This window comes from Cervus canadensis, chromosome 4, assembly GCF_019320065.1.
Source record: "Cervus canadensis isolate Bull #8, Minnesota chromosome 4, ASM1932006v1, whole genome shotgun sequence".
In the NCBI taxonomy this organism is placed as follows: domain Eukaryota; kingdom Metazoa; phylum Chordata; class Mammalia; order Artiodactyla; family Cervidae; genus Cervus; species Cervus canadensis.
The window spans coordinates 35,699,146-35,717,314 of record NC_057389.1 but is presented as its reverse complement, the minus strand read 5'-3'; the positions used below and the strand labels follow the sequence as shown (position 1 = coordinate 35,717,314).

At 35.5% G+C, this 18,169-nt stretch overlaps 1 protein-coding gene across 2 annotated transcripts in view; it reads left to right on the top strand.

Annotated features, from left to right (window-relative positions):
* The window catches only part of GABRG2 (gamma-aminobutyric acid type A receptor subunit gamma2), a 119,169-nt gene that overhangs the window by 26,428 nt on the left and 74,572 nt on the right, over positions 1-18,169 (top strand). For both annotated transcript variants that reach the window (XM_043464779.1, XM_043464780.1), the window contains exons 2-6: positions 2,197-2,348; positions 4,354-4,421; positions 7,850-8,070; positions 11,400-11,482; positions 14,632-14,769. In XM_043464779.1, the coding sequence (XP_043320714.1) occupies positions 2,197-2,348; positions 4,354-4,421; positions 7,850-8,070; positions 11,400-11,482; positions 14,632-14,769 (662 nt within the window). The remainder of the gene's footprint in view (positions 1-2,196; positions 2,349-4,353; positions 4,422-7,849; positions 8,071-11,399; positions 11,483-14,631; positions 14,770-18,169) is intronic.

Below are 18,169 nucleotides of genomic sequence, written 5' to 3'. Positions count from 1 at the left end.
TTGGCATCCAACAGTTGATGACTCTAGGAGAATTACTAGGTGAAATTCTAGACAGTAGTATTCCTTTAAAGAAGTATCCCTTTTCTTTTCACTTAATGTATTTTTCCTCCTGGTTTTCCAGAAAATAGTAATAAAGGTAACATGGCACCATCATACTTGGATTATTTATTTGCTAGTATGAGTAAGTACTGTGAATAAACATAGCTATTTAATATGTATTTCCTTTCCTTGAAGAAACTTTGATAGGGTACATTTTTTTTCAGAGAGGAAAGAAGGAGGGAGAGAGAGAAGCTTCAGGGGAAAGGAAGCAAGAGGTTGAGATTCTTTTGAAAAGGCACTTTTGCCTGAACAAATTAAACAGGGATAAAATTTCATAATGATGACATCCAACATCCAATGGGTCAACTACATTCTTTTCTCAATGAGTTGTGAGAGGGATTTGAAATTTTCTTTATCAGATAACTTTTTTTTTCCTTCTTAAACTAGTAGGATTCAGGTCATAGGATTAGAACTCTATTACACAGGGTTCATCGGTGCTCCAGAGAAACGATGAATTGAGGCTTAAGAGGAATTTTCCTTGCAGACAACTGCTCTCTGCCTGCACTGAAGTAGTTTTGAGTGCTGGCTGAAGCTTTGTCCAGCCCCTCACACATACCCTCTGTGGATGATCTATAAAATTCAAATTTTGTTTAAGTTCTTATGCTAACTGAAGTGCAAGATTTAAGATTGGCTATGTTAGGTTTCATGCGAGTGTGTGAATCAGTTTTTATGTGTCTTATTGTAAAGCTTTGAAGGGATAAAAAGATTACTTACTTACTAAGTTGATCCATGCCAGTGATTACTTTTAAAACTTCATCTCCCATCCTCATTCTCAAACCAAATTAATCACAAAATCAGCTTACCATCTTTAGTCATCTGTCTGTCTATACATACAAATAGATATCTGTATATATATATATATATCTATATATATCTATATTGACAGTTGAGTATAATACATGGTTTGAGAATATGATGTATATTCAGGATAATGTGACAGTGATTTGATTTCTGACAAGATTCATTCTTACCATATCTTTAAGAAAATAAACTGAAGATAAGGATTGGTATGAGAAAGTATTTTATAATTTTTAATTTCACCATAAACATCAAAAGTAACCAATATTTACTGAGTATTGATGAAAATGAAAATGGCAAGGTTTTGCATTCCCACTAGGTCTGGAAACTATGATCATCTTATGTGTTTGTGCGTGCCGGGGGCGGCGGGATGGAGTTTGGGGCAGGGAGGAGGCAAACTATAGGAATTTCAGTATCCTTCCAAAGTCAGCCTTAGCTTCGGGTTCAGTTGTGGGTTTTCTGACAGGTTTTGGCATAGAAAACTGAATCACAGAATACTATGTCACTTTTTGATCATTCAAAATAGATAATTTGATTTCTATGATTATATAAATAGTACCTTAACCATCAGTATGAATTTCCAGCTTAGGAACTTAATACTCTAATACTATAATAAAGAGTGTTTTAAAGTCTACAGCTACATCTTTCTTCATAGGATCAGGTTCCTAGCAATCAAGGATAAATGAACCACACTTGCTTTTGGTGCAAGTGAGGGGAGAAAAGTACATATACACACACCCCAGAGGCAGAAAACGCAGCAAGGCTGAAGATCTCTTTAGTAGCTCAGCTGAGGAGGAAGAGCTTTGTCTGGTGGCTTGTGGGAGTGAATCTAATTATCAGTCTCTTACTTTCATTAATAGGTTGGAACCAGTTAACTTCTCAAAAGAGAAAGAAGTAGACCTTATGCCTGAACGCCTAGACTAGTTATGATCATTTAAGCATTGCTTTCAGCAAAATTCTTGTAATTTTTTTCTTAATAAGTGCTTTGTGAAGTTGGGCAGGTGGACAGGAAGAACATCAACTTAGGAAAAGGCAAAGATAACTGCTAAAGCATGGTATATTTATAGATGGGAGGACAGAGCATTCTGGAAAACCGCAGAGTACACCTGAATAGATTGTAATCTACCTCTGTGAAGTTTAATGAGCTAGGCTAAACCTCAGCTGAGAATTTCACTGCAATCCATCGTAACACATTCCCACCATCCTACTTTGTTTCTCATTTTCCACCAACAGTCTGTGACCAAAAGTCAACTTGGATGGAGTCTATGTGATTCTTGATCAATATTTTTTTTTCCTTAGCCTCACTAGACAAAAATCTGATGATGACTATGAAGATTATGCTTCTAACAAAACATGGGTCTTGACTCCAAAAGTTCCGGAGGGTGATGTCACAGTCATCTTAAACAACCTCCTGGAAGGATACGATAATAAACTTCGACCTGATATAGGAGGTATGTCAAAGCCTCTTGTGATGTGGGTTTTATACAAATGAAGAGGCCTACCACATTAGACGAAAGCATCAGCCTCTTTCAGTAAATAGAAGGATATAAATGATACTTTTACTAAATGTAAAAATAATGAATAAACTGCATTCAAGTCTGGGAGTAGATGGAGCATTGATAAGTTCAAAATGAAGAAAGATGATTTTCAAGCTAACTTGAGAAATAGGAATTTAAAATTTCCTAGACTGAGAGACTATAGAGAATAAAAAAGTGGCAGCTTCTTTATGAAGTAACACCAAAACCAGGTACACACCTACTGTATAGCATAGGGATCTCTACTCACTCTGTAATGACCTAAATGAGAACAGAATCTAAGAAGGAGTAGATGTATTTGTATGTATAACTGATGCACTTGGTGAAACAGCAGAAACTAACACCACATTGGAAATCAATGTACTCCAATCAAAAGTAATTAAAAAAAGAAAGGAAAGACATACTGATTATCTATAGCTGTGGAACAAGCACAAAATCTCAGAGGTATAGAGTAATAAGCATTTATTCGGCACTTTGCTGGGGGTGGCCTCATCTAAGGTCAGCCAGGTTGAGGCTGCTCATTTAAGAAAGCTTTACTCTCATTCTCCTCCTGGGACCAGCAGACTAGCTAGGAGTATCCTTCTCATGATGATAGCAAAGAGCAAGAGAAAAAAATAGAAGCTCGTAAGGCTTAATGCTTGGAATTAGAGCTAGCACACTCACCTTTGTCCATATATTATTAACCAGTGTGAATCAAATGGTTAAGCTCAAAGTTCAGAGTCCGAGAAGCAGCCTCACTAATGTGAAGGCAAGGATATAGGTGAAGAGTCCAATCCCCACAGAGAAATAGAGCATGGCACTTCAAGGAAAATGGATAAAGATGAGAGAGATGTACTTATTGAATTGAAGCCCAGAATGATGTTATGAATCCTTGTTCATTAAATATTAAATGAAAATGGAGTGCATTCATTAGACCATGGATGTAATACTACATGATTCTTACTATCAGTCCTCTTTGACAAATAGGTGTGTATTGGGTTTCCATATGGTTTCTCATTTGATGAGTCACAGAATTCATTAAATCATTGAGGAAGATTGATTTTGTGTTGGCTAGAGGTGAATGAGGATAAAGTGGTCATAAAAGGAATCAACAGGGAGCAATATTTCAATAACAATTCATAATACTTGTTGCTTTTTATGTCTACTTCATATTTCTAATGCAGTTTATTCTCTAGGTTACACAATAGTTAGTTATTTTTCTATATGGGGCATGTTAGGTTACAATGCCCAAATCGATTCAAGAGCTTTAAGAAAAAAATAATAAAAGTCATGATATCTGAAGAAGAGGAATATCTGTGCAGTATTTTCTTTTTTTTTTTTTTTATTATTTTTTTTTTCCAGTGGGTTTTGTCATACATTGATATGAATCAGCCATGGATTTACATGTATTCCCAATCCCGATCCCCCCTCCCACCTCCCTCTCCACCCGATTCCTCTGGGGTCTTCCCAGTGCACCAGGCCGGAGCACTTGTCTCATGCATCCCACCTGGGGCTGGTGATCTGTTTCACCATAGATAGTATACATGCTGTTCTTTTGAAATATCCCACCCTCACATTCTCCCACAAAGTTCAAAAGTCTGTTCTGTATTTCTGTGTCTCTTTTTCTGTTTTGCATATAGGGTTATCGTTATCACCTTTCTAAATTCCATATATATGTGTTACTTATTCATTTTTATATAGTCTTAAAAAGAAAATCAGTTTCAAAACTGTGCTATGCTTAGTTAATGCCTTAATGTGTTTAAAAGGAAACATTTCTTTGAAAGCAAATAGCTAAATGTAGTGAATTAGTCACTAACTCCACATTAGCTGTGAATAAATCACTTCTAATGTAGCAAAATAAATATTTCTAGAATAACAAGGACTAAAGCATTAAAACATTATGCCTCTTCATATGCATATATTTCAATGGTTCTCTTTACAGTGAAACCAACATTAATTCACACAGACATGTATGTGAATAGCATTGGTCCAGTGAACGCTATCAATATGGTAAGTTTCTAATTGTTTATTTCATTAACAAACTAGAGAGGTAGTGTGTTACCATGGAAATAACAAGGACTATCCTTACAAAAAATTTGGAAGAGAGAGAACCTTTCATATATTTCTTCCCTCTTGTAATATAATTATTTTTAATGATTTGTATTAAAAATGAAATGTGATCATGTGTATAAAATTAACTTGTGTAAAATGCCATAATCTTAAAATTCAACACTCATTGCTTATTTGGTAGGTATTGCTTACTATAAAATAAAATATAGTGCTTTACTATGTTTTAGAATATGCATGGTGTGGAGAGGTCACACTTTACTTCAAATCAGAATTGTTTCTCAGAGGAGAAATAGTGCATTAGATTTAACAACAAATGTAACTTTATTTTTTATAAAGCTTTCTATCCAAATCTGAAATAACAAATTAGCTTGGAGCAGAAGAGGGTAGAGTAGAATAGAGTAAAACAATGTAACATAACATTAGTGATAGTGTAACTTTAAAAGGCCATTTACCAAATAAGCAATAAGGACACTCTGCTAAGTCAGATATGAAAACCATTTATTGCTCTCAATGAGGTTGATTAAAAAAACTGTACCACCACCTGCACCCTCCATGCAAACAGGTTTGCTTGTTTAACCATGAAACAAATGGCAACATGTTTCTCAGACTGTTTAGAATTATGATGAAGATTGTGAATATCTAAGAAGAATCAGTTATACATGTAGTTTATTTTAACACAAAACTTGTAATTTCAGGAATACTGGTACCCAGAACTACTGTTCCAGGATCATAGTTTATGAAATGATGGTTTAAAGACTTTTAAAACGTGTTTGTGTTAGCCAAAATGTAGGTCAGAAATTACTGAGTTACTCTATCTACTAGCACAACAGGTTCTCCTTTCATTACTTGTGGACTACAAATATAGAATTAAATTGTAAACAAAGTGGTGTGACTTAACCCAGTGGAAATGCAGCCAATTCCAGTGAGGTACAGGGCAGGGGTGCAAGGATACAATCCAGAACAACAGAAATCAGGCAAAGGAAGAAGATTCTAGTCTGATCCTGAGAAGCTGTGTTTCTTAGGCAAACAAATAATCTCCTTGTGGTTCCTGGTGGTGGTGTTTTGTCTTTTCTTTTTTCTTTTCTTTTCTTTTTTGGTGTGTATCCTTCATTATAAATGGTGATGGGTTAAGGGGATTAGATTAGGAAATATGGATAGTTTCCATTCTTCAGCTCTCATATTCTAAGAACACTAGGGTCATGCTCTAAGAACACTAAGGGTTTTTTCCCATTAATTTTCTCATGTGTATACAGATTAAAATCAAGCTGTAAAATAATACTAAATAAAATCTAAATATGACAGCCAAATAGATCTTGGGTGTTATGGCTCCAGGTCTAAATCACATCAAACTTTCTTTTCTTTGATTAAAGTCAATCATGTACATGAGAGTAATCGTTAGAGTCATTTGTCATCATAGCACTTTTTGAGTATGTTTTGTGACAGATTCAGTTCAGTTCAGTTGCTCAGTCGTGTCCGACTCTTTGCGACCCCATGAACCGCAGCACGCCAGGCCTCCCTGTCCATCACCAACTTCCGGGGTCCACCCAAACCCACGTCCATTGTGTCAGTGATGCCATCCAACCACCTCATCCTCTGTCGTCCCCTTCTCCTCCTGCCCTCAATCTTTCCCAGCATCAGGGTCTTTTCTAATGAGTCAGCTCTCCGCATCAGGTGGCCAACGTATTGGGGTTTCAGCTTCCGCATCAGTCCCTCCAATAAACACCCAGGACTGATTTCCTTTAGGATGGACTGGTTGGATCTCCTTGCAGTCCAAGGGACTCTCAAGGGTCTTCTCCAATACCACTGTTCAAAAGCACCAATTCTTTTGCACTCAGCTTTCTTTATAGTCCAACTCTCACATCCATACATGACCACTGGAAAAACCATAGCCTTGATGAGACGGACTTTGTTGGCAAAGTAATGTCTCTGCTTTTTAATATGCTATCTAGGTTGGTCATAACTTTTCTTCCAAGGAGTAACTGACTTTTAATTTCATGGCTGCAATCACCATCCGCAGTGATTTTGCAGCCCAGAAAAATAAAGTCAGCCACTGTTCCTACTGTTTCCCCATCTATTTGCCATGAAGTGATGGGACCAGATGCCATGATCTTAGTTTTCTGAATGTTGAGCTTTAAGCCAACTTTTTCACTCTCCTCTTTCACTTTCATCAAGAGGCTCTTTAGTTCTTCTTCACTTTCTGCCATAACCGTGGTGTCATCTGCATATCTGAGGTTATTGATATTTCTCCCGGCAATCTTGATTCCAGCTTGTGCTTCCTCCAGCCCAGCGTTTCTCATGATGTACTCTGCATAGAAGTTGAATAAGCAGGGTGACAATATACAGCCTTGAAGTACTCCTTTTCCTATTTGGAATCAGTCTGTTGGTCCATGTCCAGTTCTAACTGTTGCTTCCTGGCCTGTATACAGGCTTCTCAAGAGGCAGGTCAGGTCGTCTAGTATTTCCATCTCTTTCAGAATTTTCTTTTTTTTTTCTAAATAAGAAGAAATGCACCAATTAAAATATAATATTTATTACTCTACTAATCTGTCACAGTTTTTTTTTTTTTTTTGACTGTGTGGCTCACAATAAACTGTGACAAATTATTACAGTAATAAAGATTATATTTTAACTGGTGCATTTCTTCTTGTTTAGAAAAAAGACATTTGTATTAGTAAAAGAATAAAATTAGTTATCATGCACTGAGTCTTTGCCATCTGCCAGACAGGGCACAAAGTGATTTTTGTATAGGGTGTATTCCTATTTTCTATCTTCAAGCTGCTTAGATCTTCTGGTGTCCTCAATTTATTGTGAGGCAACCTAAACTGCAGAGCTCCAGGTTAGACCCGTTTTTGCGTGTTCCGGACTCTGTTTTACTCTGAGGCAGTGGTGTTTTGAACCTGACTGATTTCCTCAGAGGACAGTTGGCGACGTCTGCAGACACTTCTGGTTGTCACCGCTTGGGGGCGGGATTTTTTTGTTGGTGCTTCTGGAACTTACTGGGTAGAAGCTAAGAATGCTAGTAAACACCCTAAAATACACAAAATTGCCCCCACAACAATTTTAGCTGGCCAAAAATAACATGAGAAGCTCTTCTCCATAAATACCAAATGCAAACAACTGTACCAAGGCTATGATCTTTTGCCAGAATTCATTTACACAGGTCTGTTTGTTCATAATGTATTAACTTGTCTGCAAAAGATGGGTGTGTCTCCTTAGCCAAGCTTTTGCTTTCTTTTGGATCATTCAAACCCAAAGTAGCTTTGCTTTGTATTGGCAGTGAAGTCATAATTGATAAATATAAACAAATGGTCTATAATACAATCCTACTATATTAAAGATGTTCCATTTCACCTTTTTCTTTAAAACAGGAATATACAATTGATATATTTTTTGCCCAAACATGGTATGACAGACGTCTGAAATTTAACAGCACCATTAAAGTCCTCCGACTGAATAGCAACATGGTGGGGAAAATCTGGATTCCAGACACTTTCTTCAGAAATTCCAAAAAGGCAGATGCACACTGGATAACCACTCCTAATAGGATGCTGAGAATTTGGAATGATGGTCGAGTGCTCTACACTTTAAGGTATTCTTTTGGAAAAGGAAATGAGTAATTTTTGGGAATAAAACAAAGGTCAATTATGTTCTCTTAGAACAAAAAGAGCTAAGATGTCAAACCTAAATCAGGATTGGTGTGCTTGAGCAAAATAGTGTGTGATGCTACAAAATTAGGTTGTTTTTTTCTTTTTTCTCTTATCAATGAACTTTTTCTAAGGATATAGGTAAAACATTTTCTGTGACTGACATAGGAACTCTTTTCTCACAGGGATATGAAATTTCCCTTGCCTTTGTGAGATCTTCTGACCTTTACACCAGTCTTGGCTTTTATGTGTATGTCCTGCTACTTTAAAATATGCACGCTAAAAAATAGTAATCCTTAGGAGTTGATATGCTTGGAAATGTTTCTGTTTCCAAGGAAACCATTACTAAAGGAGAATTTTTTTATGTGGGAATCTGTACATCCTTTTCTTTTTAGCTGCACAATGGTGTAAGTAGAATGAATTCCATCTCCCAACATCCACCCCCCACTACATTGATAGGCTGTTTGACTTCTTTTTTTGTGTGTGTGTGTGCTATTTTTGGAATAGATATTCTTGGGGAAAACTTTAAAAGGAAGTATCATTTACTTTCTGAACTTAAATATTAAGCCAACATTTGACAGGTTTTTATCTTAAATTAACGCCATCATCTTAGCACTTCATAATTGCATAGTTAATTTTTTTATGTTGAAGTTTCTCATAGGTGAGAGTCTGGTATGAAGTCAACATAATAGCTAAGTACACAGACTTAAGAACCAGACAAATCTGGCTTTGATGATTAGCTCTGTATCACATTGTGCTGTGTTCACTTGCTTCAGTTGTGTCTGACTCTGTGCAACCCTACAAACTGTAGCCTGCCAGGTATCTTTGTCCGTGGGATTCTCCAGGCAAGACTACTGGAGTGGGTTGCCATGCCTTCCTCCAGGGGATCTTCCTGAACCAGGGATCAAAGCCACGTCTTCTGCATCTCCTGCACTGAAAGGCGGGTTTGTTACCAATAAGGCCACCTGGGAAGCTCCTGAATCGTATTATTTGTAGGTATTAGGGCAATTCTCCAGGATTTCTACAGGAGTGGCAAGGCTTCAGAATATGTACAGAACTAGAGGCAGCTATCTCGTAGCAGGGGTCTAGCTGCTAGACGTATCTCAAAGTTTTATTTGTATGGTAAGTTTGATGTTTTTACTTAGTTACATTTTTATTTAGAGGAATGAGGTGAGAATTGATGGGGATTAGTGGCAAAGAAGGCACCTCTACCGCCATGACATATGCCCCTACCCCAGTACTACAATTGAGCACCTTTCATTTATTTTAAATTTCTATAAAATAGAGTTAATGATTTTTACCTTAGAGTGGTAGTAAGGACTAAATGGGGTGATATGCAAAGTGTTTAACATAGAACCTAATAAAAATGTAAGCACAAGCAGACATTTAAATTATTTGTATATATTTTCAGTAATAAATATGAATAATGTGATTCTTCTAGATCTTAGTATCCAGGATCTTATAGTTTCAAAATATTTCATGTTAAATGCCCTTCTGATGTATATTTTATGCCATATGTAATATTCAAGATATAAAATTCAATACTTTAAACTGGATCCATAGCCCTTGTCATCAGAGTTACATCAGTTAGTAGGAAAAATAGCCACAATTGCAAAAGAAACTCATTGCATATGTTTTGATTTCATAATGGGTTTTATTAAATTATATGTGAGGTAATGATTGGAATTAGAATCTAGTGGAAATCAAATTTTGCATGCTAAATAAGAGCTCAGTCTAGCTTCTGAAGTATTAAGTAAAGTTATGCTATCTGAAGTCCCTTTATCATTCCCATAATATTATAGTTATTTTTTCACTTCTATTAACTTGGAGAATCACTATACAATATTTAATTATGGAAACCACCTCAAAATTGTCACTCATGAGATTCATTCAAGATTTGAATGAGTTTGCTAATCTATGTAAAGAGATGATTTTATTCTTGTTGCTTGTCTATAATGAGTTACAAATGTGTATATATGTGCATAGATATATATCTGTGTAACTATCTGCAATCTGCATTATCTTCAATTTTAACAATTCCAATTTAAATTGGAGAAATAATACTAATAAAATATCAAATTTAATTATAATTTCACTTATGAATAAAGCTTATCTTTTCTTTGGAAGAGCATGTAATTACTGAGTGACAGTGATAAAAACTTCCAGCTTTGGAGACACAGTTTTGGGCTCACATCTCAACCATGATGCTAGCTTTGTCACTTCGGACAAGTCCAAGTATAATAAAGCCATAATTACACTTACTAAATGAGAGAAAAATTCACCTTACCTAGTGCCATGCCAACAATTAAGGGCTCAATTATGATTAGTTATATCTTAGGACCAGTAATTGCTCTATTATACCATAGAAAAATTAAATTTATGCTGAACTTTTAATATAAAATGTTTATAAAATAAAATTTTTTACGTTAAGATTGATATTTGTAATTATAAGAAATATAGCTAACAAATACAGAATTTTAAATATCATTAACCTGTCACCATCACAATTTAACATTATAGTCATACTTCCCCAAATGTGGCCAAAACATCTAGGACTCCTTTAAATTTTATCCTTCCTAGAGTTCTAGCCTCAGTTGGGAAAGAAAATCTGTATGTTTAATAAGCACCTCAGGGACTCCATGACAGACATTTTCTGATACATCTGTGCATACGTATTTAACATCTGATTCCTACTAGATATTCTTCTACTCTTTAACATCCTATATAATGGCTTTATAGTATTCCTTTGTAAGAACGCTTAATACTCTGTTGTGAAACACAGGTATTTTTAAACTAACATACAGTAATTTAAAGCTAACAGCTAACAAGTACTTACAACGTAGAAGATTCTGCTGTAATTAGCAGATAAGTTCTGAGAATTATCTGCATTCATTTACATGCAAACAGTAAATGAGCTTAAGTTCTTAAAAGAGTTTGTTCTATTAAGTAAGTTAAGTGAATTCACTGAGCAATCCCATGTGTGCAGTTAATTTGCCAAAAAAAAAAAAAATATGGGATAATAAGTATTGAATAAGTGAAGCTGAGGTCAGTGAGAATTTATTGTTTAGTCTGGGAAAATAAGTTGACATTAAGTCTTACACAATTTTATCCTGGACTTGGTGAATTTCTTCAGTGAGGATCACCTTGTGTTATCAAGAAGAATGGGTGAGATACTGTCCAGGAATAAAAATGAATGGTCATTTGAAAGTGTACTAATACATATTTAAAAATTTTTAAACTGTCTAAAACCTTTGCATCATATCTTTCTACTTAGACTGACAATTGATGCTGAGTGCCAGTTACAGTTGCACAATTTTCCAATGGATGAACATTCCTGCCCCCTGGAATTCTCCAGTTGTAAGTAATTACTCATTTTGTATTCTGTATCCCTGCTCACCAGTAGTCTTTCTGATTGCAATATCAGTTAATTGGGAAACTTAGAATGCAAAATTGCATTATGCAGTGTTGTTGACTTTGAAGATTCTGATAATCCCTTTCATCATTAAGAATAGGATCTATTTTATCAGAAATTACAAACAGACTTCACTGGGGCATAAATTTGGAATAAATTGGCAGTGAGTTCCTGAATGCCTATGTTGGGAAGGATTGTAAAGCCTGGCCTTGTCTCAATAGAAAGAGGTAATAGTGGATTATATATCACTTCTTTCATGGGCCCAGAAAAGATTAACAGTACATTTGTTAGTTGTTTTCTCCCTATGTGGGCTTCCCTGGTGGCCCAGATGGTAAATAATCTGCTTGCAGTGCAGGAGACTTCGGATTTGATCCCTGGGTTGGGAAGATCCTCTGGAGACAGGAATGGCTACCCAACCCAGTATTCTTGCCTATAGAATTTCATGGACTAAGGAACCCAGTGGACTACAGACCATGGAGTTGCAAAGAGTGGAACATGACTGAGCAAATGAACAAACACAGCAAAATAAAATCAAAAATTACCTCCTCCGTCTGGAGTTCTAGTAATGTCTAAAACTAGTTATCTGCCAGTGAGCAAAAGATTGATTTGGGGGTCATGTGAAAGTGAAAGTAGCTCAGTCGTGTCCAACTATTTGTGGCCCCATGGACTGTCCATGGAATTCTCCAGGCCAGGACACTGGAGTGGGTAGCCTTTCCCTTCTCCAGGGGATCTTCCCAACCCAGGGATTGAACTCAGGTCTCCTGCATTGCAGGCAGATTCTTTACCAGTTGAGCCACAAGGGAAACCCAAGAACACTGGAGTGGGTAGCCTTCTCCAGGGGATCTTCCTGACCCAGGAAACAAACCAGGGTCTCCTGCATTGCAGGCAGATTTTTTTTTTTTTACCAACTGAGCTATCAGGGAAGCCCTATTGGGTCCAGTTAAAATCCCAATCCCATCACTACAGACTTGAACAAATTATTGACTCTCTCAATGAGTCCACAACACAGGTGCCCATAGAGATTATAAGAGCTGTCTCACCTCAATATTATTTTGTTCATATATGTAAAATGTCTGCCTATGCCACCTCCCACATAATAAGATTCAATCAAAAGCTGTATTATTTTATTGATTATTACTGTTATCATGAGATAATAGCCTATAGCAAGAAGATCCTTGATGATTCTAATAGGAATTAAGCTTTAGTAACCTTCATAGGTATTTCCTGCCTAAATCAAAAACAAGCTTCATTTTCCCCCACATTTGCCTCACTCTTCTGTATTCATGTTAGATTGTGTACCTCCTCCTTATTTCTGAACTCTCAATTGTACATATTGGGTAGAATGAAAAACTATGAATTTTAAAAATTTAATATATGTATAATTTATCAGCCAGGAGTAATGGAGATGCCTAAAAAGAAACTGAATCATAATAACAATACTTTCAAAAAAAGATAAGAAAAGCAATCACCTGTTTTGATAAACATTTCCAGAGGGAAACAAAAAAAACAGAAAAGTAAAACAGAGGGCGCCAAAGGAAAAATTCATTGTGTATTATACATATTGAAAAAAGTTCTCATTATAATTCTTATTCCATATGTTTTCCTTTGTCCAAGGATAGAACATTTTTAAGTGAAAATTCCCCTAAGGTTTAGGATATGGGATTTATTTTCTTTTAATTTTCCAACTGAGGCTACTCCTTTCCTGAGTTAGCTAAAACTTAAGAAACAGTGATTTCTATGCCATCAGGTTGCTGATTGACAATTCTCTTCTGAACCCAAAATCAACTTAGTATTACTTATTGCTATCACAACAATTCAATCACCAACATATTCTCCATAGGAAGTTCCTTAATATCATTCTTAAGTTCTCAGTTTCCATCACATCCTGCCCTACCACCCTGCCACCACCCTCTCAATAGCAACCTGGGGATCCTGCTTTCTTTCTTTTAAATTAATAAATATAGTGGACAAAAAGTTGGACCAAAACCAAAGGATAAAAGAGACAAGGGATTTTATTCCAAGGAGTCAGTCAGCCTCCATAATCAAAACTTACCTTTCCACAGAATTATTAGAAGACATACAGTGGAGAAGATTTCTAGTTTTGTGGTCTATCTATTTTACTTGAGTTTACTCTACACTTTACTTAATAGTAATGTTTATCCATTCAACAAATACATATTGACCAGCAATTCCACAAAATAAGTACAGTCACCCCCATGTAAGTACAGCCATAGTTAAACAAATAATTTGGAAGAAAAATTGAGAAACTTGTCTAGGGTATTATGGCAAGGAAAAGGTACCAAACAATAATCACTACATTATCCATGTAACATTTGTTTCACGAATGCTTTCTGTTGGTTTGACTGAACATGACTGAACCTTAAAGAATCGACATAGTTCTCATAGGGATCTTCCCCTTGGCATTTCTACTTACTACTTTTAATTGTAGTTATGTATTAAAAAGAAGCCTCAACAAATTGAGAGTGAGAATAATATGAATAGTTGAGGTAATTTTTTCCAGCCACCTTCTACTCCAAGGACATGCCCTGGAGAGGGATTTGAATCTGCTTTCCTTCCACCCATGGACTGAACCTGTGGCTCCTGCCACATCTCATGCATAGCAGGCAGATTCTTTACCGCTGAGCCATTAGGGACGTCTTAGATACTTCTTCCATTATTTTCTGTTTCTACATGACTCAAAATCTCACCCTTTTGACTCCCTTTCACCATAAACAATATCCTGCATATGTAGTATTTACTATATGATATAGTATATAGTATTTACTATATGCTATTTATATCTTACCCCAGACAATGTGAAGTATTCATACAGTATATAGAAACACTGTGTAGTATACCATATACTCAGTTTACATGCTTTTTCACAGGTAGTTTTGACCTCATGATTTTAAAATCTGATTTCCCTGTTAGGATATGTTATTGTATTTATTTTCTCTACTGTAATGCTCTTTAATACAGGGTCATCATCCAAGTCACAACTATTTCTTTGGTTATCTCCCTCAGTTCATAGAAAGTGGTTGCTACGTATATTCATTTTTAATAATTTTAAATGTGTTTTCCTATCTCATGGCAGATGGCTATCCACGTGAAGAAATTGTCTATCAGTGGAAGCGTAGTTCTGTTGAAGTGGGTGACACAAGGTCTTGGAGACTTTATCAATTTTCATTTGTTGGACTGAGAAATACCACTGAAGTAGTGAAGACAACCTCTGGTAAGATGCACTTGAAAATAATTCTGAATGACCGTTCCAGAGTTTAAATTCTGGTGTAAATAATTTAGAAGCTTTCAGTATTCGTCTAGAAATGATATTCAGCCAATTAAATGTCTTAATTTACTAGAGACAACTATAATTGGTATTCTAGCATGATACATAAACATAAATGGATTTTATCAATTTAAAGCAAGTTAGATTCAAATTGGATAAGTAAATCATTTGCTTAATTTTCTTTAGAAAAATCAATGTCTATTATTTAAAAAGAAGAAAATATTTCTTAGGCATAGATATAATGTTTCTTTTAAGAAATATGTTTCATAATATATTGAAATAGCTGCATTTAAAGTATCACATGGGGAAGATTAACTTTTCAAAAATGCAGAAAAGTGGCCATAGTAGATATGGACTAATTCCCTATTCAGTAATGAAATGTTTTAAACTGACTCATTGTGAATAAGGGACTGGGTTTTGGTGTCAGGCAGGCCTGGGTTCAAGTCTCAACTCCATCAGTTACCAGCTATAAATTTTAAGAAATTACTGAATTTCTCAGAGAAACAGTGTGCACAAAAAGATCTGCCTCATAGGCATATTGCATGTATGAAAAAAAACAGACAAAATGCTTAGAATAAAACCTGAATATTCAATAAGTAGTAGTGCCTAATAATATTGATTATAATTATCAAGTAGATCTGGGGCCTAATGTGGTCAGGGCTTCAGTTTTTTCAAGAAAAACTAAAAATCTATAATCTTATATCAACTGTCATAATTTTAACAGTATTAAAAACACATGGGACAAATCAGACATATTTCTAGACCATATCTATCTCATGGGTGGGTATAGGTTCATACAAACCCTTTGCAATGCTGAGTACAAACTCCATAAAAATTACTACAGCTACTGCTTTTGAAAGCTATGTGAATTTAAATGTTTCCTAATTTCAAATATAAACATCGTGTTCACAACTTACCATCTATTAAGATGTATCTTTTTGTATTTGTTTCCTTGAGTTAAGTCGCTTCCTGATTATTTATTTACACATACTAATTTTTCTTCCCCTGAAATTCATAGGACATATTTTTGTGTTGACTAAAAGGCTTTGGTCTACTGTACAGAAAGAAACAAAAACCTAGACAAAAATGGAAATTTAAGATTCTACCTTCATAAATACCATCCTTTAAATCAAAGCTATCTGGCCCTAATACTGTTTTTGGCATTTTCAGATTTCTTTAAAAAAACAACAACAACAACAAAACACTCTTAAGTAGCAAATAGAATCTGAAAGAAAATCAAAGAACTGCTCTAGTCTATTTTTAAAAACGTGGCCTTATGTTCTCTTATTCACTGGAAATCCTGACCATCAAGTACTAGAACAGTCCTTATTTTGGTCCCTATTAACAGATTCAGGATTGTCTTAGAACAGGTCTTCCATCTGTGAAAGAACATATGTAAAAATATTCTCTAAGTCTGCATGCTTCCAGAACAAGAAAAAGGGTGTTAAATTCTGCTGTGTATTCATATCTCTATAGTTATTATAGCACCCTAAAACAGAACCCACAAACTTATGACTAGCAGATATTTTATTTAGTCATTTGAGCCCAGAATGGCCTTAAAACCAGCTAATAGTAAGGGAAGTGTTGATTTGACATCATAGGGTTTAATAGTATCCCCTCCCCAAAGTCTCATACTGAGAATGAGGAGTATTTACTGTCTAATAAGAGATACTTCCAAAAGAAAATAATCTGTTTACTTAAAGCATGGCAAGAAAATTTATCAAGGTATCACTAGGCTATTTTTCTTCCTAGAGAAATCAAAGCAAACCTGTATTGATATCAGAGTTGATTTTGAATAGCATCATTTATTGATTGCATCAATTCCTTATGAAATTTAATATGGAAGTTAGCCTCCATCTTGGTCTTTTTGTCCACTCCCAGCTCTTGCTGGCTTGTTTTTGTGTGTGGTACCGTTTCAGTTGCCTCTGTGAAGGAAACGGACTGAATTGAAACTTAACACCAATGCTGAGGAGCATCCTGATTCTTGTAACAGTTGATTGTGTAATGATCCAAAGTTTCTGTGTGTTCCTTTGTTTTATTTCTGATGCCATTCTTATCTTCAGCGCATAGCTCCATAACTAGTTAATACCTACAAGGAAGTTACATTAACAACTTTCTTGGGAAGTTATCAGAAGATCACAATTATAGATTTTTGAATCCTGGTCATTACAACAATGTGGTTTTCTCTTAGATTTACAGCGAGTGTGTCTTCTTTTGAGAAAACTGGCAAAACTAGGCAAGAATATTACCTGAAATTTGACCTAGTTTACTGTATGGATTTCTAACCTTCTCTCATTCAAGTTCACCTTTCATGATTTTGTTATATCTAAGTAATGATTATTCTGTGGGTTCCTTAGTATTTTTTTCTTTAAATTGATTCCTTGTTATTAATAAAATGAATTTTTTAAAAGGAAGTTCATATTAGGACCATAATTGGAAAACCAGAAGCATTTGACATAAATAGAAATTGATCAATATAATGAAAAATAAAGAAATGCTCTTAAATTTTAAGTGCACATATTTGTGTTTCCCAGACTCTGAATATGTTAGAGAAGAAAGAGAAAAGGGAAAAGATAACTAGCATCAAAGTAAAACACTTCTTTGATTTAAACTGGAGGATAGAAGAAGCAGGAAGGAATTCTCTTACATATAATTCAATGCTGTGTGATAATTCTATATACACCACCTGAATCATCTTTATCACTTATCTGCATCACTCTTGAGAAAAATATTGCCTTGGTGGTGGATTGATAAGGCTTGACGAATACCTAGACTCCATGATCAATACATCAAAATAGATTCTGGATCCATGATTTCTCTGCAAACCATCTCTTCCTGATTGTTCTATATCTGGTAACAGCACCATCATTGTTCCAGTGAGCCAGGCGTGAACACTCAGAGTCACATGCCTGCCTCCCACATCTAATGAATCACGAAGGCACTCAGCCCTCTGAAATATCTTGTGTAACTGTCCTCTTTTCCATTGCCACTGCCACTGTCCTAGTTCACGATTTTGTCTTTTCTCATCTGGACTGTGTTGGGAGCCTATTAAACCACGTTCCTGCTGTCAGTCTCTTTCCTCCAGCCTATCCTTTATACATTAATCATAAAAGCTAGCACTTACTGAGCACTAACTACATGTACCATAGCAAACACTTTATATAAATGACCTACTTTAATTCTTATAACTACAGTCATTCTTAGTGTCATTAACACTGAGGGTACCACTGTGGATAAGGAAATGGAATTCTAGGGGTTCGTTTATTACAGGGATCAGATACGGCAGCTGGGACATGAATTCAGGTGGTTTGCTTTCAGACTCACGCTCTTAGTCACTGCACTATTT